This window comes from Cynoglossus semilaevis, chromosome 4 (assembly GCF_000523025.1).
Source record: "Cynoglossus semilaevis isolate Cse_v1.0 chromosome 4, Cse_v1.0, whole genome shotgun sequence".
NCBI lineage: Eukaryota > Metazoa > Chordata > Actinopteri > Pleuronectiformes > Cynoglossidae > Cynoglossus > Cynoglossus semilaevis.
The window spans coordinates 14,157,440-14,181,864 of NC_024310.1; the positions used below are offsets into that span (position 1 = coordinate 14,157,440).

General features: G+C 39.4%; 2 protein-coding genes across 4 annotated transcripts in view; both read left to right on the forward strand.

The window, feature by feature from the left end:
* Positions 1-14,621, forward strand: part of pik3cb (phosphatidylinositol-4,5-bisphosphate 3-kinase, catalytic subunit beta) — a 30,640-nt gene extending 16,019 nt beyond the window's left edge. The window contains exons 6-24 of one of the 3 annotated variants that reach the window (XM_008309360.3): positions 693-872; positions 1,355-1,525; positions 2,080-2,169; positions 2,631-2,885; positions 3,272-3,368; positions 3,474-3,604; positions 4,011-4,061; positions 4,681-4,869; positions 6,363-6,484; positions 6,596-6,739; positions 6,849-6,948; positions 7,602-7,798; positions 7,903-8,012; positions 8,862-8,940; positions 9,343-9,510; positions 10,232-10,355; positions 10,459-10,604; positions 12,049-12,181; positions 12,294-14,621. In XM_008309360.3, the coding sequence (XP_008307582.1) occupies positions 693-872; positions 1,355-1,525; positions 2,080-2,169; positions 2,631-2,885; positions 3,272-3,368; positions 3,474-3,604; positions 4,011-4,061; positions 4,681-4,869; positions 6,363-6,484; positions 6,596-6,739; positions 6,849-6,948; positions 7,602-7,798; positions 7,903-8,012; positions 8,862-8,940; positions 9,343-9,510; positions 10,232-10,355; positions 10,459-10,604; positions 12,049-12,181; positions 12,294-12,431 (2,625 nt within the window). In that variant the 3' untranslated portion in view covers positions 12,432-14,621. Of the gene's footprint in view, positions 1-692; positions 873-1,354; positions 1,526-2,079; positions 2,170-2,630; positions 2,886-3,271; positions 3,369-3,415; positions 3,605-4,010; positions 4,062-4,680; positions 4,870-6,362; positions 6,485-6,595; positions 6,740-6,848; positions 6,949-7,601; positions 7,799-7,902; positions 8,013-8,861; positions 8,941-9,342; positions 9,511-10,231; positions 10,356-10,458; positions 10,605-12,048; positions 12,182-12,293 lie in introns of those variants that run through there. The other 2 variants (XM_017032192.2, XM_025054900.1) reach the window with 2 other exon arrangements.
* Positions 14,622-17,078: 2,457 nt separating this feature from the next.
* The window catches only part of LOC103378226 (period circadian regulator 2), a 13,807-nt gene continuing 6,460 nt past the window's right edge, over positions 17,079-24,425 (forward strand). The window contains exons 1-14 of the mRNA XM_008309358.3: positions 17,079-17,245; positions 19,681-20,223; positions 20,306-20,398; positions 20,691-20,845; positions 21,078-21,199; positions 21,640-21,841; positions 21,938-21,989; positions 22,581-22,723; positions 22,944-23,022; positions 23,107-23,213; positions 23,332-23,485; positions 23,593-23,701; positions 23,828-24,101; positions 24,225-24,378. Of these exons, the coding sequence (XP_008307580.1) occupies positions 19,904-20,223; positions 20,306-20,398; positions 20,691-20,845; positions 21,078-21,199; positions 21,640-21,841; positions 21,938-21,989; positions 22,581-22,723; positions 22,944-23,022; positions 23,107-23,213; positions 23,332-23,485; positions 23,593-23,701; positions 23,828-24,101; positions 24,225-24,378 (1,964 nt within the window). The 5' untranslated portion in view covers positions 17,079-17,245; positions 19,681-19,903. The remainder of the gene's footprint in view (positions 17,246-19,680; positions 20,224-20,305; positions 20,399-20,690; positions 20,846-21,077; positions 21,200-21,639; positions 21,842-21,937; positions 21,990-22,580; positions 22,724-22,943; positions 23,023-23,106; positions 23,214-23,331; positions 23,486-23,592; positions 23,702-23,827; positions 24,102-24,224; positions 24,379-24,425) is intronic.

Below are 24,425 nucleotides of genomic sequence, written 5' to 3' on the forward strand. Positions count from 1 at the left end.
CAAGAACTAAATGAGGTTGGTGACTCCTGGTGTAAACCTTCATGTTGACACATATTTAGATTGATTTAGTACTTTAAGGCTTGAATGCCTCACTTCAGAATAGTAATATAGTATAGTAATATACATCAGTAGTATTACAGTTTAAATCATCATTGGTCCTAACTATCAGTCACTAGACCTTCAGGTCTCGGAATTCTTTCAATTCTCTTAAGTGAGTTCTCATTTAACTTTGTAGCCTTTGGTCTATTTATTTTTCTGTTGGGTTTTATTCCTCAGCTGCCATTCACTATTTTAACACGGACGGAAACATTTCAAAATAAAAGACATTCGTGTATAGTTAGTTTTCAGCAGTGACAAGGGCAAACGTCCCAGCCCTTTATGTAGAAATAAGATGACACATTGATTTATTTTAAGAAGGATCAGTGCTTCACGTTTTGTTTTTGGGTTTTTTGTTTTTGTTTTTTTTGTTCCCCAAATTATTCTGGAATTTTGATTATTTAGGACATAGAGCAGATTTAATACTGGATTAATGATTCTCCCACTGAAGATAAATGAACAATGTCAAGATGTGTCAGTTTTTAAATGTCAATGTTTGGCCTTTGACCCTTTTCATGTTGATCAATATTAATTGACACAGGCTAATGTTGGAAGAACGGAACAAAATAAAACTAAACACTCAGTCTTCCCTGTAGGACTCAACCATTCTGAAGGTGCCATCATCATGCACTACCACAGAGCTAATGGACTTGGCCATCAAAAAGTGGCTGACCACCCACAGCCCAGAGGAGGAGGCTTCCAGGAGTGAATATGTGCTGAGACTTAGTCAGTGTCTGGAGTTCCTCTGTGGAAACCACCCACTGAGTCAATACAAGGTCAGTGGCAGTCAATCAAGCTTGTGTTGTTTGAGTGATACCTGGTACCTGGTTACCACTACAGTGGTTGCAGACCACTGGCCTTAAGGTCTTGAAGGTATATGTAGACATGATTAGTGGTTCCATAGTGTGTCAGTAGTGGTTATCGTGGCTGTTTTCACACTGCCTTACATGCAGAAGGTCCTGGGTTCGAGCCCCAGAAGAACCACATACAGTACCTGGTGCAGTCTTCGAGCCCCAGAGGAACCACATACAGTACCTGGTGGAGTTTGTTGCAGCTGTTAATACAATGATATCTCCAGTGTGGGATCAATGATGATCAAATTATTATTATTTTAAAGTACCTACTGGTGGGTCTGGAATCTGAAAGAGGCTCCAATCCAGTTTTTTAATTGTAATTTGTAAGGTTAGACGTACCGTAGTAGACTTTGGCTTCAAACAATGGAAAGTGGAAAAATCATTCTGTCTTTTCTTTTTTGCAGTATATTCGCACATGCATGCAGGCCAAGGAGTCTCCCAGCCTCACCATGGTCCACATGAGCACCATCAAAGCTATGTTTGATAAGGAAATTAAAACCATTGGAGCAGTTGTTAACCACAAGTCTTTAAACCCACTACCTTTACCATTACCACCTAAAAGAAGAGCTCCCACGGTGAGTCTGTGATAGCCCTTGTGAAAAACTGCCATCTGTAGATTCTTCCTCTATTTTTTAATTTAAATTAATATATATGACATTTACAGTGTAACTTTAAAGACCCTAGTCAGAACTTAGTCTTTCAATAACAAAATAAAAAAAATTTAATCTAAAGCTGAAACAAACACCACATGTTCTTACAGTCAAAGATTCCATGGTCACATGAACATTCAGATGTGTCACACATCAACACTGAAATCAAGATAAAGAGAGCTAAAATAAAAACAAGAAGTGTGTTACTTAGTCATGTTTGTAATTCCGACGTGTCATGTGATGCTGTTTGTTCTGCTGACATTTGCAAATGCTCTGGGCTTGACATCAGCATGACCTGTCGGGCCGACAATCACCCTGCACATGTGTGTGTACGCACACGAAAGAGAACAAAAGATGGAAACTATTTAGTATTTTCAAGAATAGCTAGTAATTATTTTTCAGATGTTTACCATGTTGCTAATGCTGCTCACCTCACTCTGAAGTGTAGATTTCTTATCCTGCCTTTTTCCTCTGTACAGCAGGTGCAGATGTGTGTGTGGGATTTGACCAGTACCTTTAGGATAGTCCTTGTGAGTGCCAATAAGGTGAATGCAGACGAAACTGCAAAGGTAATATCCTTGTTTTTTTTTAATAAAAACAAAACTGACAGTTTAACAACTAGGCCTGTGATAATAACAAATTACTGCCGATAAACATTAATATTGTCAACATTTTATTGAGACCAAATTAACCACTAATGTAATGATAATAAATATATTAATAATGCAAGTTCACCCATTCAATTGTAATACATTTGATATAAAAATATACATATAATATACAAAGAGTGGATGACTGCCAAGAGGGTTCACTCCAGGGTTCACTTTATCATACGGTCAATGGATTCATTGATTAACATCCTAGGCCTACTATTAATTATTGATGACTAGTGTTAGGTGATGTTTTTCTGTGCATGTCCATGCCACGACCTAAGAACGACCTTTCCGCTTTAAAGAAGCATTGGTAGAAGAGCTTGTAAATGAAAATTAAACATTTATAAAAAGTTAATACTGTATTGCTAAACGCTTAGGTCCAAGTCAGGGCCGGGCTCTTCCACGGCACAGAACTGTTGTGCAAGCCGGTGGTGAGCAGTGAGAGCAGCCAGCGCTCGGATCACACTTGGAGGGAAAGCACACTGGAATTTGAGATCTCTGTTTGTGATCTACCACGTATGACCCGCCTCTGCTTTGCCATATATGCCGTCATGGATAAGGTGAAGAAGCAGAAGTCGACCAAAAACCCACACCTGTATAAGTACCAGACCATTCGCAAAGCAGGGAAAGTGGTAAGAGACTTGTAAACAGCTTTTTTAAAAAGAGGGTGGGATATGCAGTGCTGAAAGCCAATATATTTGTGATGTTTGATGTGAGGTGTGGTGGATTATTTTATTACATCAAATCCTTAATTCTTTATCAAACATTGCTCCCATAATAGATCATAAAAAAAATGTTAGAACCAGTTTCTGTTAGAACCACCTATTACATTTAACTCGCAACTTTCTTTTATTTAGCAAAAAGTTTTCCTTTACTTTGAGGTTATTGACGTGTTAAGACGTGTTTATTTTTATTCAAAATAAAACAGATTTTGCTCTGATGATCAATTACAATTAAAAAAAATATGTTTTTTGTAACTAAGTTATTCCTGTCATATTTTAATCTCTGTGGAATCTAGCACTTCCCTATAGCTTGGGTGAACACCATGGTGTTTGACTACAAAGGCCATTTAAAGACGGGAGACATCAACCTCCACTGCTGGTCTTCCTTTCCTGGTAATATAAGACGCACACATTAATGCCATTTCTGTCTAATACTTTAGAGTGCTTCTAATGAACAGAGGCGAACACTAGGAAGACGGCATATCTCTGTTTGACTAGATGAACTTGAAGAGATGCTGAACCCCATAGGAACCGTTCAGACCAACCCGTACACTGAGAACGCCACGGCTCTGTGCATTCACTTTCCAGAGTATTCCTCACACCCTGTTGTCTTCCCTCCCTTTGACAAAGTAAGGCAGTGATTGAGTTCATGTGTCTCTTATCTGTCTGTTTCATATGGTAAAGTTTGCCCTGCAAAATGCAGTTCTGTGCAAATGTTTCAGGTGGGAGAAAACATACTCTGTCAAATTCATTTGGGTTTTTCTTTTTTATTATAGAAATCATTTTTACAACATTTCTGAGCTGTTTATTAATTACTTAAAGAATTTAATATGAAAGGTGTTTTTTATGTTGACATGTTGAGTTTTTTTTGTTTGTTTCTGTGCATTTGTTTAAATATTTAAATGGGAAATATAATTTTAGTAACCTTAAATGAGATCTAAGTTCATTTTTAGTTATTGTCTAGCTTACTTTAAGAAATGACTAATGTTTTTTAATTTATTACTTACATTTTTTCTCTTTATTTGCTTATTAAAGATACTGGAAAAAGCTGCAGAGATTGTAGGAGCAAGTGACTGTTCACCAATGGTAAGCTGATGTCTGAGTGAGCAGAGGGTGCAGTATCGATATCCAGTCTTTTGTTGCCCTTTAATAAATCATAAGTAGTTTGAACTAAATTTATTTTATAAGCACTCATCCTGGTAATTATATTTACCTAAAACCTTTATTCTCCTTTACAAGGGGTTGTAACTGAGAAAAGGTTTATAAGATCTTTAATTCCAGAGTTTCCCTCTCACTGCTTGTATTTCTTTGTCTCCTCACGTCCTCTCTAGAAAATTGCAATGCTGGGTGTGTTTCTGCCTGTTATGTAATCCTAACATGTAGAGGACATGTACAAACACAGAGTTTTGAAGTAGTGAAAGGCTGCATTAAACTTCAAGGTAGAGGTATTTATTTACCACCAATCAGCATGTTCCCTAAGCTGCTGAAGGATACTGGTTTGTAGAGAAGGTTTGTTTGAGTCTCGCCAGGTTTACTAAACAATATCAATATTTCTACTTATTCATAATGCAGTACTTTTAGGAAAAGGAGTTGATACGCTTCTGCGACACTTGAGCTATACAATGATATATGCAAACAGGATAAACTCATCTTGTCTGACTCCTGTCTGTCTCTCCGTTGTCCTTCCTTTCGTTACCTCTCACAGGGTCGTGGTGGAAAGAAGTTCTACATCGAACTGAAGGAGATCATGGAGCGTGACCCTCTGTCTCAGCTATGTGAGAACGAGAAGGATTTGATATGGACACTACGCTGTGACTGTCGAGAGAATTTCCCACAGTCGCTGCCTAAGTTGCTGCTCTCTGTCAAGTGGAGCAAACATGAGGACATGGCCCAGGTCAGCTGTCTGTTTGTTTTGTACTTAAATGAAACAAAGTTAGGTCTGTCTGCTACTGAAAACCTTGAAAACTACTGTGCAGCCTAAGACAAATACATCCATCATGTTTGTTTCTCTACAGTATGGTGTATTTTGAATTTGCAGTTTTTATATATTTTTAAATTATAGTATTTAATGCAAATAGAGTTGCACCAAAATATTATTCTCACAACAAATAATTAGAAACAAACTGCAGTCATTCACAGGTTTCTTTTTTTCAGTTCAACAATTTTCAAACTAAAATGCTTGGTGCTTAGAATTGGGTAATAAATGGAAATGGGTCCCTGTGCGCTGAACTGTCTGACAAATAAAAGCTTGAGAAATAGATCTGTATCACAGAACAGGGAGAGAGGCAGGGGCACGGTGCTACTCTTTACTTATTTTATAGTCAGTTGTTTTTTTGTTGTTGTTTGGACAAAAAATATGCCTGCTTAGTTATGAGAAAAAATCATATGCACATTATAATAAAATAAAACTTCCTAAACCTCTCAAAAACAAACACATAAATAAAATGAATTGAATTTATACATATAAAATATAAAAATTAAAAAATAATATATATTACACAAATGCATTGCATCACATTAAAAAAAAAAAGAAAAAGAAAGTAGCAGTTATAGACTGAGGTCAAACTGAGGTCGCTTTTTGCTGCCACTCCCTTCCTCCTGTACACCAGAATGTGTGGTAAGGCACGAAGTTCTTGTGCATGAATCACTCGTGTTTGGCTCGATGATGGATGATTTTAGTGTTGGAATAGGTTTTGTTCCTCCCAATGACTTCGTTGTGACTCCCCCACGATTAACCATGTAGACCTGCTACAGACTGCTCATGGTGTAAGACCGGACAATTGCCGTCACCAGGAATCACTACACTTAATACTCCCATCATTACTCCCACTAATTGACTTGGTCATATATCACTCTGTCGTTATTGCAAGGGCCTCTATGAAATATTAAACAGTCATTGTAAGTGCATGTTGCATATCAACAGCAGCTTCCTGTTGGAAGCTAAATATTTAGGGAAATCAGCAGTAATCACCTCTAATGGGCTGTAAGACAACAAGCCTACATGTTTTTTGTGGTCAAAGTGTGTGATAAGGAATTTGAAGGGACCTTGAGCGTGTCCAAAGATGCACATGTTAGTGCTAGGTTTCACCAAAGTACTGTTGATGTGAATGTTAAAAGCTGAGCAGTCAGATATTGGTTCATCTATTACTCATTTGTATCTTGTCTTTGTACTTTTGCTTGTTCCTTTTAAATGTCTTCTAGTCAAAATGAAACCATATCCTCTTAATGTTTGACACATGATTAGGTCTGATTGAAGACAGACATTTGACATAAAATAAAGGTTAAAGAAATGCTGTTACCAATAGAGGACACAAATTGCAGTAAAATGTATAAAGTAGTTGACTGTGTGTTAATCAACTAATTAAAGAAAATATATCTTTATTTCAGCTCCAAGCCCTTCTACAGATTTGGCCCAAACTGAGTCCCAGAGATGCTCTGGAGCTCCTGGACTTTAACTACCCAGACCAGTATGTTAGAGAATATGCTGTGGGCTGTTTGCATGATATGAGGTAAACATGTCACAAACACACAGTTTACATGGTTCAAACTTTTTAGTCTGAAATATAAACATTTATTCTCCCCCACACACACACACACTCCCCCTCTCTTTCTCTCCACAGTGATGATGAGCTGTCCCAGTACCTGCTACAGTTAGTGCAGGTGTTGCGGTATGAACCATATTATGATTGTGCCCTCACCCATTTCCTGCTGCGGCGTGCCCACGGAAACCGCAAAATTGGACACTTTCTCTTCTGGCACTTACGGTGAGTACCAGTTCTCTCGTCTGGTAACTAATTCATTTGAAATGAAATGTAGCCAACAGTGGCAGTGTTTCATCCTGAGGTGTACGTTGTTTTGCACTGACCATCACAGGTCAGAGATCCACATGCCAGCGGTTTCGGTCCAGTTTGCACTAATCCTCGAGGCCTACTGCAGGGGCAGCGTTCCTCATATTGAAGTTCTAAAGAAACAGGTACGTGACAGCAAGTTTTTTTTTGTTTTTTTTTCATTTCTGATTGTACACAGTTTGTAGAGTTAATGTCACAATCAGTAGTTGGACTGTTACCTTCTTTAAGCCAGACGGGGAGTCTCATCTGTGGCCTCACACTTTAGTTATGGTTTGTAGAGCGAGATTTATGATGAGGTTTTTTTCCTACCACAAGCGCCGTGAGGTCACCCTCCTGCTCTTTGACCTTTAGATTTGACACATCATCCCGCCTTCTGATGTGAACGGTCTTAAACCAGCACCTTGCTGTTGCACTGTTTCAATGTCAACATAATCCTTTTAGGGAATGTTGCTGTTGCACTGTTTCAATGTCAACAATTTGTTCACAATTTAGTGGTTGCAATTGGTATATTTAATGCAGATGAACCTATCGTTCCTCTGCTAAAATAAAAGGTAATGTGTTCATTTCAGTAAAGTGTGAGCTGCAAGTTATGGTTTTTCTAATCTTTGATCTGGTCTTAAATTTAAGGAACTTATTTTACTGTAGTAACTCCTCTGATAGAAGACAACAAGACAAATCAGAAAAAGTACCTGTGAAATGCACGTACATTTATTACAGGTATTTATTTTGTGATTTGTCTCTATCAGTTTTTTAACACAAATCATATTTTGTCTTATAGGTGGATGCTCTGAGTAAACTAAAGTCTGTCAATGAGCTAATAAAGCACGGCAACACCAAAAATGCCCGGAGTAAGACCAAGGAAGCCATGTTGACAAAAGAAGCCATGATGGCCTGCCTGAAACAAAGTGGTTATTCAGAGACGCTGTCTGACCTGTGCTCTCCTCTTAACCCCAGCGTCATGCTGTCTGGCATCAAGTAAAATCACTCTGGCGTTTAAATGATATAAATGATAGAGAGAACCAATAATTACTCGTCTTTTAAACCTAATTGTTTTTGTCACGCTTCTGTTTTCCCGACAGTGTAGAGAAGTGTCGGTACATGGACTCTAAGATGAAGCCCCTGTGGATTGTTTACAACAACAAGCTGTTGATGGGAGACACTTTGGGAATCATCTTCAAGAACGGTGATGGTAAGGAAAATAAAGATGGTGAAAAAGCATTGAGAGAATCATTTTGTTAGAAACGTCTGCTGCGAGTGCACATCTTCTCTCTTTGAATGCTCTCCTGTGGTCAACCATCACTCTAGTTTGTCCTCTTTTCACTAAAGATCAGTCACGTCAGAAGGTTTCCTGTCAACTTCCCCGCCATCTTAGCAACTTTCTTAATCCTCTAAACTCCCTTCACCACTCATCATTTCTTAGTGTCCTCAATCTTATCACTGTCTTTCATTTACCAGACTTATACTAAACACTGTGTGCTGCTTTGCTTCACTCTTCATATTGTACTCCCTTGATCAGATTGCATTTCCTGCACGAGATATAATCCGAGGGTGTGCACTTCCACTTTTATATTTTACTGTGTTGTGTTGTTCCTCCCCTTTCCTAAAATATCTGATTTGCACAGGCATTTCCATCGTCTTTCGACGTCCATATTTCCTCCGTTAGCATTCCTAAAAATTGACGTTAAAGGTCGTTTTTGTGTCATGAATTTGTGCTCATTCAGTTTCTGTGACACAAAAAACATCAACCCAGAATTTCACAATCGATGTGTCCCTACAAGATAAACACCTTCGTACAGTCATCCTCTAACCTACTGCCTTTTACTTTTTGTGGTTTCCCTTCTAGCCTTTTTGAAGCAACCTTGGGTTTTTTTTTGAAAGGCGCTATATAAATCTTAGTTATTAATATTACAATTATCATTATTTATCCAAATGTTTGCTTTGACAGGGTTTACTCAAGATTATAAGTTATCATATCTTTTAAAAATATTGTGATATCATAGTAAATATTCTATTATAAAAATGTTTCTTTTGTGCTTAGACCTGAGACAAGACATGTTAACGCTACAGATTCTGAGGTTGATGGATCTGCTGTGGAAGGAGTCTAAGTTGGACTTCAGGTGAGTTCTGTTTTAGACGTGAACTATCTGCAGAGTAAGGTTCAAACATTCGCTGGCGTTTGCAGTTCACATAGAACAACTGCACCAGACCTTCCATACTCATTCTACAGCTCAGGATCAGCTTGGAACATTTCACAGAGATGGATGTTTTCATACCATTAACGAGTGATCATCATCACATTAACTGTCAAGCAGAGACGTCAGATGTTTTCTACACTCACTCTTTTGTTATGAATAAATGAACAAAACCAGATCCTATCAACATCACTTCTCAGAATGCATTCTGCTCCACAGCATCTTTATCATTCAAGATCTCATGTAGTAGTTGTGTGAATGCATTTTAATATATAGCCACTGTTTGTTGTGAAATAACTGTTTGTACCACTCTCTGTTCATATGCAGAATCGTGCCATACGGTTGTCTTGCAACTGGCGACAAAGCAGGGCTGATTGAGGTCGTTTCATCGGCGGACACCATTGCCAACATCCAGTTGACAAGCAGTAACATGGCGGCAGCTGCTGCCTTCAACAAGGACGCTTTGCTAAACTGGCTGAAAGAGAGGAACTCTGGGTAACTAAGAAGTCATCTCAGCTAGTCATATACTGAACCTGGACAGTGGGCTTCATTATTGGACAGGCAAACATTCACATTCACATTCAACCACCCACTCTTTCACTCTGTTACATATGTTGTACTAACAGCCTCATCAAGTTTCATTTGGAGTCCCTAGATTGCATCATAAATACAGCGTTCATGTTACTTTGATGTGCAAGTTAGTATCTGTAACAGCATCAAACCTCATGCTCAGTTCTTTTCTTCTGAGTGATAGAAAAAGTATTTTCTGTCGCAACACTGTACTAAAGCAGAAGGAAATGTGCTGGTTCTCTGGGAAATTGTTGTTAAGCAACATGTGAGAAAAAGAGACAGGAAGAGATGAGCAAACCTGAAATGTTTCTTTCTCCCACGTATTGGAGAGAGTGTTCACTATAGTTTGAACATCAGTCTCTCTTACATGGATAATGAACACATCTAAACATGGCTAGCTACTAGCTCTATGTCTGAGCTGGGTCTACGTGCTCAAACGACACAGAAATGTGCTGAGACTAACAGCGAGTCAGTGAGGATAAAATGGCATTCATGATATTTCATAATAACACAGATAAAGCTCCGTGTCCTCTATTACAACATCCAACATTCTTCCTTTTCTACTGCCTGGGAACGCCATCTGACATTCCACATTCCACTGAAAGTCTGCCTCCATATTTTCTACCTGTGTGTTATGTCCTGACAGTGATGCTCTTGAGCGTGCCATCGAGGAGTTCACTCTGTCCTGTGCAGGCTACTGTGTGGCCACCTACGTGCTGGGCATCGGAGACCGCCACAGTGACAACATCATGGTCCGCAGCACTGGACAGGTTGGACTGATTTACATTGTCTACCAATGTGGCAGGTTCTATATGTCTGGTATGTCTTCACAGTATGTTTGCTAACGTTCTCCCTCTTTGACTTCTGCCTCAGCTCTTTCACATTGACTTCGGTCACATCCTGGGCAACTTCAAGTCTAAGTTTGGCATCAAGAGGGAGCGTGTACCTTTCATACTTACACACGACTTCATTCACGTCATTCAGCAGGGCAAGACAGGGAACACAGAGAAGTTCGGCTGGTTGGTTTAATTTTTTTTTTTTTTTTCATTTTTTCATTCTTAAGATTCATGAAAAAGAATCACTGATTTACTTTTTTATAAGGGAGGAAACTCCAATCTCCCCTGTCTTGAAGGTTCTAATAGTCAGTGCTGATGTCCCGTATTCAGGAGGGGAAAACAGGGGAACAAAGAAAATTCGGGTTGTTTGGTTTATTTTTTTTTTTTTTTTTTTTCATTTTTTCATTCTTAAGACTCATGAAAAAGAATCACTGATTTACTTTTTTATAAGGGAGGAAACTCCAATCTCCCCTGTCTTGAAGGTTCTAATAGTCAGTGCTGATGTCCATCCTCTGGTGGGGTCATTGTCCTGCTACGGGTGGGCAGCCTCAGGTTGTTGGTCACACGATGACTGTGTTGTCACAGGAATCGAAGGCCGACCTTGTTTGTTTTTTAAGGGGACAGAGGAGGAGTGTGATGGAGTTGCAGATTTCTGGTCTACCTCCTTTAGATGCAGATCCAGCAGAGTCCTGATCTGAGGCTCTGTTAGCTTTGAGGGAGTGTTTTGTTTCTTTAGCAGATCTCACTCCATGCTTCTCTGCATCGAAAGGTGGAAAAACAAACTGCCTTCTTGTTTGTTTGCTTAGTTTTCTAAATACCCACACCAGCAGTGGTTGACAGTAAGGGGAATTTAACTTCTCTCTCTTAAATGTCATTAAATAATTATAAATATATGTTTTTTAATTCACATCACATTTACAATGAAAGTGCTAAGTAATATATATATATATATATATTGAAGCATTTTGGGAGCAATATATTAAACACGATTATTTTTTCAAATTGACAAAATATATTAAAAATGACTATAACTTGATCTCTATAGTACGTGGTATTAAGTAACAAGTTTGACAGGATGGGAAAAAATAGTTTTCTGGAGATTAAGGTGTAGTTTTGCTACAAACCATTGTGCAAGGAATGGAGATCAGAATTCATATTTAATCAATATTCAGTAACTGGTCATAAAAGCTTGTTCTTCAGACCGTCACTGCCACTGCTCCAGACATTTACTTGTCACAATGTTGCTGTTATGATTGGTCCTGCTTTTTTTCTCACCCTTTTCACCCTTTTCTCATGGTGCATTTTAAACTGTGTTACAACTGGATAATTGAATGAAAGGACAAAATGGGTCGATGGCTCTGTTTCCTACTTCATTAAATTTCCACTCAATGTGCCGGGCACTTTGCTCAATAAGAACATCTATTTTAGAGTTAATTTCTGTGAATTTCATTACTTACAATTTCCACAGCAATAGCATCAATTATGAGAAATGACCCTGTTCTTTAGAGCAAATACACACTATCCTGAAATATATCTGTTAAATTATATATATTCTAGTCAGGTTGACACTGTGTGGTATATATGTCAAAAATAATCGGTTTGTTTTTTTTGTGTGTGTTTCTCATAGCTTTCGTCGGTATTGTGAGGAGGCCTATTTAATCCTGAGAAATCATGGGAATCTCTTCATCACTCTTTTTGCCCTCATGTTGACAGCTGGGCTGCCTGAACTCACCTCAGTCAAGGACATCCAGTACCTGAAGGTGTGAGACACATAGAAACCCTGACTTTATACAAAGCTGACAATCAGATGGGAAGACATCCATGTTTCTTAAGTAATTCTTCTACTCCCTCTTCTCCCTCTTCTCCTGCCAGGATTCCTTAGCTCTTGGTAAAACAGATGATGAGGCCTTGAAGCAGTTTCGGCAGAAGTTTGACGAGGCCCTGAGAGAGAGCTGGACTACCAAAGTTAACTGGATGGCCCACAATGTAGCCAAAGACAACCGGTCGTAAAACACTGAACTTCTGGTCTGGCCCAAGTACAGAAATCCATGGGATACAGAGACGCAGTCCGTGAAGCGGGAGATGAAAGGTGAGCATGGGCTGCTGCCACCTCTATTCAAAGAAGGGAACCTGGCAGCACATCCCACTCATGAGCAATCAACCCAGTGACCGTGGAGCCTGACTTACTCTATGAGTACCTTTACCATTTACTTTGCACCACACTGGCAAGCAGCGCCACTGGAGAAGTCCAACACTGATGGTCTCGTGACATTTTTGTGAAACCATGGTGAGTAATGTCATTGCAAATTTTGCACAGGCTTATGCGTGACTAGAGCAGGGCTAAAGTAAAGTAAAGTAATGCAGAGCAGCCACGGCGTCTCTGCAGGAGCTAATAAAGTACACATCACGTACGAGTGGTGCCGACATTAAACTCTATCTGCACTGGCACATGGTTTGTTTGATAACCTGAACTGTTGCTGCTGCAGCGCTATTAACAGATGGGTGCAAGTGCAGGGAACAATGCAAGTAACAACAAATACTCTATGTTATAAAAGTAGAATGGAACGTTAACCCAGACAACGTGTAACATGGATGTCTCGCTGCCTCAAAGTGTGCCTTACTGCTGTAAGAAGATTGTAATTGTTGTGTTTCATTTGCCCTTATTGAATGTACCATTAGCCTTCCTCATGCCAGACTACTCTCCACTGGACCAAACGGTTTACAAATGTGGGATCTTTCTTTTAGAAATATTTGTCAAACAACAATATAAATCGGTAAGCAATATTTCTTTTTCAAGACAAACAAACCTTCATTGAATTGAAGTGTTGGGTCATTACCAACAACATGTCGTCATCCCCAAAATAATACACCCTCAGGTGTCACTAGAATGAAAGCCAGAAGTGTGTCATCCTGTTGAAGTGTTTGATCGATATTTTCACTGAGAAATAGATATTGTGTTGAACACATCAGGACCAAAATAGAAATGAAATCAACTTGGTCTCCTTTTCTAAGCTGACAGGTGTGAACGGCTGGTCGTTCTCCAAGAAAGGATGTCACACTGTAAGCTATAAACTACAATTTCACTTACACTTTCCAAATTCATAGATGAAAGACTTCCAGTTTTATGTTACACATAGTTTAGAAACAGCAGACCTTGTGTGGTTGCATCACTTCTGGTCCATCGACACCATGAACGTGTACCGTATCCAACAATGTTCAAACTATTGGACAGATTGACAGATATCTGCAGTGATGAGGGAAAAACGGACGAACAAGTTTAAAGCGTTGTGTCTGGAGAGAAGGAGGCAAAAGGTGACTTTTTTTTTTTTAAATGACAAATAAGGACAGACCTGGAATCACACTGTGCACATGGTTTTTATGAAATCTACGTATTCCACATAGATGACTCGTATGGAGAAGATATAAATGTGTATACGTATCTGCTGAGGGGTTCCCGCTTCTTTGGAATGGGTCACACATAAGCACAAAAATAATAAAGATGAGATTTTACACTAGATGAGTTAATGCTGTTCATTAACCGGAGAAGCGATACCTGAAATGTGCTCAAGAAATTTGTACTGCATTGAGCTGCGTTGCGGTTTTACCCTTAATTTCATTTTCAATTATTCGTGAACTGTTTGTCAAAATCTTGAATCTTTTTAAAGTGTACTTTTTGTCCATTTTTGCCATACAAATGGCTTGAGCTGACTAACAGGTGTTGACCACTGTGTAGATGTCTTAATCGACTACTGAGTTCATTTTTGTAATGTAAGACATTGCCTTAAATATTGCTCCTGTACATTGCTGAAAAGCCTTTGGTGTTCCCACATTAATGACAGTATCCATGTCCATCACGTTGTAGCTATTTATGTCCCTTTTAATTGGTAACAATCTGATTATTCTTTACATCATGTCAGATGTGGAGTAGTCTTCAACAACTGACACCTGCACTTGGATGACCACACCCTGAGGTCCAGCTCACTGCACGACTTCTTGTGTGTTTTTTATGCAGTGGCAGTCGTTTCATAAAGGTTCAAGTGAATTACCAAAATAAGAGTTTGTTTTTATTGCGTTTTTAGAATGTGTATCAACTTTACCTCATGCGGGGTCCTGAACATACAATGTTTTATTTTGGTGCAATATTGGAGTATATAAACCTTATCTTATTATGATAATAAATGTCCAATGCCTGAGCCTAAACTGTGTTTCAACTTGGTTTCTGTTCAATTCAACAGCATTCTTAAAATGTCTCAGATTCTGAACTGCATTTGATGTTTTGTGAGTGACATAGTTACAGTATGTGAGTTCTGACCTATAACAAAACTCGAGTTACGTCATTCCGTAGGAATGGAATTCCAATGTAAGCCGAGAACTCTGATGACTGCAGCGAAACAGCCATCCCACCTTCACACCCATTCTCTGCCTCTGCTAATGTTGCACTAGCCTTTCCCATATTAAACCTCGGAATACTTGGAAGCTAACATCTGCGTTGTTCTGCGCTCCTCTTTTAATCCTCTACCTACACAGCAATTCTTTATGTTCTTATTACCTCCACCAAGATTTCCACCAGACTCTACTACTGTATCTCCCCTCTGCGATGACCTTCTGCCACCTCATCAAAATGTTGGTCATCATTAAATCATGAAATGTTTTCTTTCTAAATAATTCCAAACCCATTCCTCATTCTATTTACAGTGTTGGAAACGTTCAGAACCACGTTCTGAGCTCCAGCCCTGGCTTCCTCTCCGTGTGGTTTTCTGAAAGCACAATAGGTCAACCTTCCTTCCTCTCTGTCAGGCCAACCACATCTGCAACTTTGCTAATTATGGTTTTTACATTTAATGGCACTTATGTTTTGCATTTTACGTAACCTGAAAATAACCCCATAAATTAAAATGTTATAATACAGTTCACTTTTCTCTTTTTTTCTTTTTTCTGAATAATAAAAATGCTTTCACTCATGTGAACTCTTGGCCTTAATCAGCAATAAGAGATAAGACAAGTAAACAAAAGAAAGAAACATGTAGAAGGAAAAGGAAACAGCAGGGAAAAGTAGGAGGTAAAACACAAAACAGGGGGGGAACCACTCCAAGCTGTTACACACATACTCCATGTACTCCCACACTGCAGCACTAGAGCTGATTATAAACCAACTGTTGTACAGGAGAAGAAGAACGGGTGGAGTATCTTAAAATTAACCTAGTTTTGTTGTTTTGTTTTCAAAGCTCTGTTTTATACAGAAACTGATTCACTATAAACCACAGGGAAGTCAGAAAAATAGTTTTTGTTTACTATCTAATGCAGCGGGGAAACAGTGCCCTCTGCTGGTGAATTAAAACAACTCTTAAAACTAACATGGACCAACAGAGTCTGTTCGCCTGCTGTGGTCAGGACTTAGGCACACATGGATGGATAATAGAACAGTTCAGCTCACTTTGTCTGAGGGTTCATTAAACACAGAGACGCTTTTTGAATAATGTATTGCTGTATTCATGATGAATTCCATTTCATCGTGGAGGACATTCACATTGTCTTTGACAGTTTCACAACCAGTGGCTTGCTTTTGGACTCCCACTGTCCACTGGGACGTGAGATGGGAGTGATCGATATGGAGTAATACAATATCCTCAAGGAAGAATCAATAATATTTATGGATCCCCTTTGAAGAAAGCCTTATTAATAGCTCAGTGGGAGTCATGGGCTTCATGTGTCTGGTAAAGTATTGTATTACAGTTATGTAGAGCAGACAAACAAGCATATCATTTCAGTGTAAAGACTGTGTAAGTTAGTGTTCAAGAAATATTTTCCCTAATTAAAACCTCTGTGCTTTCATATATTTAATCCTTCCAAACGGGTTATGATCAAGCCCCCTCACAAATCCTGTTTAAGAGAGGTTGGTGTTAGCCAGTTTGCCACAGCTTGGATCTCAGCTGGACCTCAGTCCAGAAACTGACTGATGATACATGAAAGTTGGATTTCTCAGCGTTGACTAAAAGTTTATTTTCTAATAGGCAGCATAAGCCTAAAGCCAATAAGAGGGCTCCAGGTGATGCCTTTCATAAAGCCCAGCTTGAGGAACTGGTGTTGCATCGATGAAGCTGTCATCAGCCCCTGAGTCCACTACAGTTATACAGTATTGTCATTGTCACAATAAAGAGAAGCATTAAAATGCATATGTGTAAAAGGCTATGAGGGACGAATAGAAAGGGTGACTCACCAGGACCCCTCCCATTACTGGTGAAGACAGGAGACAAGGAAGTGGATATAAAGATATTTGTTTCGTATAGTAATAACACATTGGTTAAACTAGCGGAATAATGTATTAGTGAAACAGTAATATTTGACCTTCACGAAGAGCCATTTTTATCGTAATGTTTATCGTGTCTGACCGTTTCTCTCCAGTGAAAGTTTGTTATTTTTCTATACTTTATATAATTTCTTCCTTCTTCTTCACTTCCACCTTCCCGTTTAGATAACATGGTGTTCCACGTGCAGCCGAAACGTTGTTTATATAAAACGACGGACAGGGCTCTGGACCAATAAGCTATAGCGATGGTAATTCCGTCACGATTTCTATGGAAACCAGAGATTCTAGCCAATGAATGGACGTCAGAGGTGGAGTCTAAATTCATGTCGCATGACGAGCTCGCTGATTGGCTGAGCTACCAGAGCCTGTGAAAGCCGGCATAGAGCGAACGGGTAGTGTGTCAACCCGTATTCCACTGAGGTACGCTGATGCTTTGAGTGTGTCGTTTTTCCTCACGGCTGCTTTTTATTCTATTGACACTGAGGAAAAACAGAATGCAGTCTTCTGGATAGAACAGGTTGGTCCTTTTCTTTTTTCCTGCCTCGTTATACCATAAGAATGTCGTTTTTAAAAAAAAAATAAGTTGCATAACTGTATGCGAAGTGCGCATGCGTAAGAATCCTGACGCTCTACTTATTGTACTTATACAACAAAGATTCCTATTTACTCCCTTTTTTACACTGCTCAAAATAAGGGAAAGTGTGTCCACAGCCGAGTACCTACTCGTCGGGCAGCACACATGTCTTTTATTGCGTGTTCTCAGTAATACGGTCACTTTTACATAACTGTGTCAGTGTACCGTGCTGAGGATTGCAGGTCAACGTGTGTGTTGATTTTAAATAGCAGGTCAATGGGCGCTAGTTGGGGGAAGGGATGTTTATGTCATTGCCATAAATGTGTTTATTAGGTGAAGTAATTGATGTGACGCAAAGAGCATGTCTATTTCGATGTACTGTAGACATTAACGTGATATAAAAACATGTTTTACATTTGTTCTATAAAGAACATTATGGCTTTAATCTGCTGTAGCAGAAAGGCCTACCCTGAGTACACTCATACAGGTGTGCTGTAGTGTACCTGTAGACGTCAGGTCGACATGATGGTCACATTCATTCAGTGTTGTCAACATCGTTGTGTAATTACAATGATCCAGTACTACAGTGAAGAAATGAAGTGATGTAAACCATTATGGTCCTATTAAGGTCACAAACACTTCAATGAATACCAGAAAGACCAAATTCTTGAATCCTAAAACGTCAACAACAAACAATACTTTGTGTTAAAGTAAAAAATAAAGTTACTGTTATTGTATCGTGACTTGTCAGTTAACCTGCAGAAAGTGAAGTGTAATTCATTACAGCTGAGTCATATAGTTTATACACAAATGTAATATGAACATATGGAAATATCAAATGTACATACATGTATATAACACACCATGTTCTTCTACCTTAGAACTGTTTTATACCTTTGTTTTGATCACCTTTACTGTTTAGATTGATCACCTGATAGACCTTCATCCTCTGCAGTCCTTATGTAACGTGTCTCAGGTTTCATTTAAAGATTCTTCAGATGACACTGAATTGGAAGTGAATGATTTTTTTACAGCAGGGCTGTTGATGATGTGCTGTAGTTCTGTCCATGTGACTAGCAGCAGTTGTATAAGGCCTGAGGCCTGTGTTAGTGTGTTGGCTGATGTGTGCATGTAGCCATCAGTAAAAGTCATTTTAAGTACGGTATGCTGAGGGAAAAGGTCGTGGTAAGCCTGTAGAAGCTCATCTATTGGTTATACTCATAACTAAGAGCCAATACGTGTGTTGTTTGGAGCCTTAACAGTTAAAGATTGTGTTAGTTGTCAATAATTATTATAACATCTTCTATAGGTTCTAGTCTCAAAACCTGTTTTGTCTTTGTGCAGTAGAGTTACGTGGATTTGTATATTGCAGTAGTTCTTCTATGTTGACCTAGTTTAAAAATATTGTTAAAAAACATTTAACATTTATTAATTGCAAATTAAGCTGTTAAACCTCAATGTAGACTTATTCTATAAAACATGTACATTTAGATTTCATTTCCCCTTTGTGTGTTGTTTTATATTGCAAAGACAGTTATGTATTTTGATAAATGCAAACAGCCTTCTAGTGATCTGCATATTTTTCCTCATTAACTTATATATCAGATGACCTGTCATCATTTGCTTGCGTCCTTTTTTCTTGTGGGAGGATAGGTTTGTCTGGGTTTAATATACAGTGTTTGTCTCGGTTCTTTTTGCTGGCCACCTAGCAACATTGCATTTCAATTTGCAACTTGAATATAAGAAGGCTATAGTTGCACATGGTAAAATTCTAGCCAATCTTGCAGAAGTTCTGGGTTTGATTCCACCTGGTTGACATTCCCATGTCGTGTTGTTACATGTAACAATATATGTTTATGCACAAAAATAAAATAAGACATATATCTGCTCTACTCCCCACCACCAGTTAGAACTGAAGAAGCCTCTTGGATGAGAGGTGAAACGTCTTCTTTTAAAAATTCACATCCAGTTGCCTAACAGAACTTTCAAACTTGACCATGACCTGGATGACTGAGAATCTTCATAGACATAAGACAGTATTCTTTCATTGTTATAAGCCACACTGTACATAATCATGTTACAAAATGATATTGTAACCTAATCTGACACATCCTGCCAAACGTCCCCAGGCAAACCAGGCCATAGTTTCTGTCACGTAGCATTACTGGAGCTGTTTCAAGTTGTGCATTTGTTCAGTTTGGTAGGACGTGTGGTAGATGAAAAGAGTTGTTGTCAGTCAGATGACAAAGTCGAGATGCCCAGAAACATGCCATGAATGCTCAAGAAAATAACCCTTTGCCCCTGAATATGATGAAGAGCACTTTGTGGCTCTGAACCATGTCAGAATAATTTATTTTTCTTCTATTTTTTCTCTACAGATACATCATTTTTGAATTGTATTTATTTATAATATGTACGTCATGGCGTCCCCATGTGGCAGATAACTAGCAACCTCCTGCCTTTTGGCCCAACATTGCTTCAAAACACTACATCTACCCGAGTCTGCGCAGTCCTCAGCTGACGCCGGGAAGAATCCACATTCACGTGGAGAAGTCTCTCCAGGGTCCATCTTTGTGCAGGTGCATTAGCCAACGTTGCCAGATGGACAGCGGTTACAGTAAAGGTCGTGGGGGTCAAGATGTGGTGGATCTGGAGCCAGAGTTGGGATTGGCCTCCGAGGGAAGTGATAGCAGTCACGAACGCCCACCGTCTCCAAGCTCCTCCCTCGATGACAGGAAGCGACCACGCCAAGCTTTGCAAGAAGATGTAGAGATGGGCGGTAGTGGCTCAAGTGGTAGTGGAACAGAATCCCACAGCAACGAGTCACACGGCAACGAGTCCCACGGCCATGAATCCGTGGGCAGCTCCAACGGGAATGGCAAAGATTCTGCCATTCTGGAGTCTTCTGGCAGCAATAAAAGGTGAGGATGATGGTTGTATATGTTTGAGGAAATCCACGAGTTTCAATTATTCTAGTAGTGACATGTTATTTTCTGACTCCAGCTCAAACTCCCATAGTCCCTCACCACCAAGCAGCTCCAATGCCTTCAGTCTGGTGAGCTCCGAGCAGGACAACCCATCGACCAGTGGCTGCAGGTTGGTAAAACTATTGCATTAAAAATGTTAAAAACACGGCACACAACCTTTAAATCACCAAAGAAGAATGTTTTTAACATATCAAAAATTATGACGTTGTGGAATTTTTTAATGAAGACTTTTTCGAGTGTTGTTTTTCTCTTGACCTCGTTCGTAGGACTTCAGGACTGCGCCAAAATATTTAGAAATGTTTTTACACCCTTGTCACTCACTAATGTTTGATAAATGAATGCCCCGTCTCTGTGTGCTAGACGCCATCCTACAGTGACTGTGTTTCTTTTATGCCCTGCAGCAGCGAACAGTCTGCCAAAGCAAAGAATCAGAAGGAGCTTTTCAAGACCCTGAAGGAGCTAAAGAGGCACTTGCCATCCGAGAAGTGGAGCAAGAGCAAGTCCAGCACCGTCAACACCCTCAAGTATGCGCTGCGCTGTGTCAAACAGGTTAAAGGTAAGGGACTTCTTCTGTTGGCTTCTTTTGCAAACACGTCATCACATGTCGCCTCATCAGTAATAATATACTGAATATCACTAGTGACAGTGATGACATAAAAACTTCCAAAGTTCAAAAATAAGCTAACAGTAAATTGATTTAATTGGTTTTTATTCATTTTAAGTTTTTTTGTTTGTTTGTTTTTTTTAGCTCTACAACATACTTAATTCTTATTTCTTTGTTTTTGCAGCAAATGAAGAATATTACCAGATGCTGATGATCAATGACAGTCAGCCTCCAGGTTTTGAAGTATCATCCTACACAATCGAGGAAATCAACCGCATCACGTCTGAGTACACTCTCAAGAACACGGTAAGTTCTCACTTAGTTCCAACCTTTTAGCTTTTACTGCTCTATCAGGAAACTTTAAAATCTCCAGCTTTTGGACTTGAACAAAAAATGTCTGTTTTTTTTGTTAAATCTGTCCAATGAATTTTGTGATGCCTCCTTTTTTCAAATTGACTTTCTATTGACATTAAAAACACAACCAATAGTGTAATGACATTTTTACTCACATTCTGATGGTGTCAGTCTGAGGCGGTTGTTATTATATCAACTGAATATTTGAAATGATAAAGAATAAAGTACTTTTTCTTCTTGATGTACTTGATCTTCAAACTGATTTGACTCTGACCTGAGGTTTTAAAAATGCTGTTGCTTATAGTATAAATGTGCTTTATTTCATAACCTTCAGTGATGATATACTCTTTGTTCATGACATCTGAATAATCAGTTTTACTTCTCACCTTCAGGATATATTTGCCGTCGCCGTCTCGCTCATCACGGGGAAGATCGTTTACATCTCAGAGCAGGCGGCGTCCATCTTGAACTGTAAGCCTGAAGTGTTCAGAAACGCAAAGTTTGTGGAGTTTCTCACTCCACAGGATGTCAGCGTCTTCTACAGCTTCACCACACCCTACAGGCTTCCCTCCTGGAGCATGTGCACTGGAGCAGGTAAGGTTCTTCACCACAAGACTCACAGAATAACTGAAAATGTTCCATGCTTTTAGATCTAGATTTAGTAAATATCCATCACTGTCACTTTTTCAGAGTCATCTCCCACAGAATGCATGCAAGAGAAGTCTTTCTTTTGTCGCATCAGGTTAGTAACGGCAGCATTTCATTTTGGATCTTTAACGACGTCCTTTTTCTTCTCTTCCCCTCAAGTTATTGTATTTGTCTGAGATTTCGGCCCAAATACCAAAGATGAGAAAATGAGACCAGTGTAGATTGATTTCTTCTGTGGGGTGACTTCATTTTTATATATTTATATTTATGGAGGTTGGTGATTCAGACGTGAGTGTGTAACAGAGAACTCCTCGAGGAGCATGCCTTAACATCAGCAACACACCAACTAACCTGTCTGTTATTGGTTTTTCTTTATTGAAATAACAATAAAGTAATGTAAATGTTTCTTGACCCACAAATTTAATGGGAATTAAAAAAAGTAACTGTTGAAATAGCAGATATCATAAATATATAGTAAATATATAGTAAATATATAGGCAGATGCCAGTATTTACGTTGTCTCTAAGTGCATGATAAACATGCCTCCCTTGATCTTTGCCAACCAAGTAAGGCCCACGGACCAGTTGTTGAACATCTTTAGTCTTGCCAGTATGTGTGAACTAAAAACAAAATAGTATATTTAACTGTGTGTTGTAAAAATATGTGCATACTCTCTGTACTTCAGTGGTGGAAAGCAGCATGAAGGGGATCTGCAGTACTATCCTTTCCGTATGACTCCTTACCTGATGAAGTTACAGGATTCTGAGCTGTCAGAAGAACACATCTGCTGCCTCCTGTTGGCTGAACGGGTGCATTCTGGATATGAAGGTGACTTCCTCAGCATTGAATGTTGTTTGCTCATTATTATATGGATTTTGACAGCTCATAATTTTGCATATTACCATTCAATGTTAGAAAATGTTTTCAACAACGTCTTCTTCATTTCAACTGTTAAAATAAGATCCTCGTCCTTGGATTTCTTCTATTTGATGTCATGATTGCAGATTCCTTCACTCCCTCACCCATTTCATTTGTTCTGTCATTGCAGCACCTAGAATCCCAACTGACAAACGTATCTTTACCACCACACACACCCCCAACTGTGTGTTCCAGGATGTGGATGAGAGGTCAGTGCACTGCAGTTTTTGGGTTGCTTCTTCTGCTTACCTTTCACCTCATTTACCTTTTGTTGTAATCCCTTCTTCCCCCAGGGCTGTTCCTTTGTTAGGTTACCTCCCCCAGGATCTGATTGGGACGCCTGTCTTACTAAATCTACATCCAAGTGACCGACCATTGATGCTAGCTGTGCATCGAAAAAGTACACATTAGTTTCATTAACTCTTTTTCCAGTTAATTTTATCAAGTGTGTGTTAGAATATGACCATATGTGGCATTAACCTGAACAGTTAGGTTGACTGCAGCACTCTCTGTCCCAGTTTTACAGTTCGCTGGTCAGCCCTTTGACCACTCCTCAATTCGTTTCTGTGCACGCAATGGTGAGTACGTAACCATCGACACCAGTTGGTCCAGCTTTGTCAACCCCTGGAGTCGCAAAGTTTCCTTCGTCATTGGCAGGCACAAGGTCCGCATGTGAGTATGCCTGAAATATTCTTTTTATATTCTACGTCAGTAGCAGCATCTTTGGATATACATTGTTGTTTTTGACAGGTCACGTGACAGTTTTGTTTGTTTTCCAGGGGTCCTGTGAACGAAGATGTTTTTGCAGCACCCACATTCCATGGAGGAAAGATGATGGATTCAGACATCCAGGAAATAAGTGAACAGATCCACCGGATGCTACTCCAGGTACACAACTGAGACGCACATACTGATACATACTGTACTCCAGGTACACAACTGAGACGCACAAAATACTAACATACTGATTACAGCTGGTCAGTCCCATTGATTAACTATCTTTTCTCTCTTTAGCCTGTTCATAACATGGGCTCCAGTGGTTATGGGAGCCATGGGAGCAATGGTTCCCATGAGCAGCTGGTGAGCATGAGTTCATCCAGTGAGAGCAACGGCAACGTAATGTCGGGAATCACAGCAGAGGACATGGGAAAGTTAAAGCTCCCGAGGACTTTTCAGGAGATCTGTAAGGACATCCACATGCAGAAAAACCAGGAGTCCCAGGTTTGTCTGCAGTCGTTGTCATCCTCGGCTCTGCCACCCAAGCCTGAGCAAAGAAAGAGCACGGACAGTGAGTCTACATTCATATCCTCAGATTTATATCAGCTTATTTCTCTGGTCACTCTGACCTCAGGTTGTTTGTTTACAGTAAACCAACCTCTGTATTTCTTCTCGTCTCATTATCAATCTTCAGCATCAGCCCAGAAGAGTCCAACAGCACGTTTGAAGCACTCTGCCCCGCCTCTGTTGGCCAGAGATGGTACTGCAACTACAACAGAGGACATCTCCTGCAAAGATCAGAACACATGCTCTTATCAACAGATTAGCTGCCTGGACAGTGTTATCAGGTAAGACAGCTTCATTACATGTTTATCAAAGCTGTTGTGTGATTGAC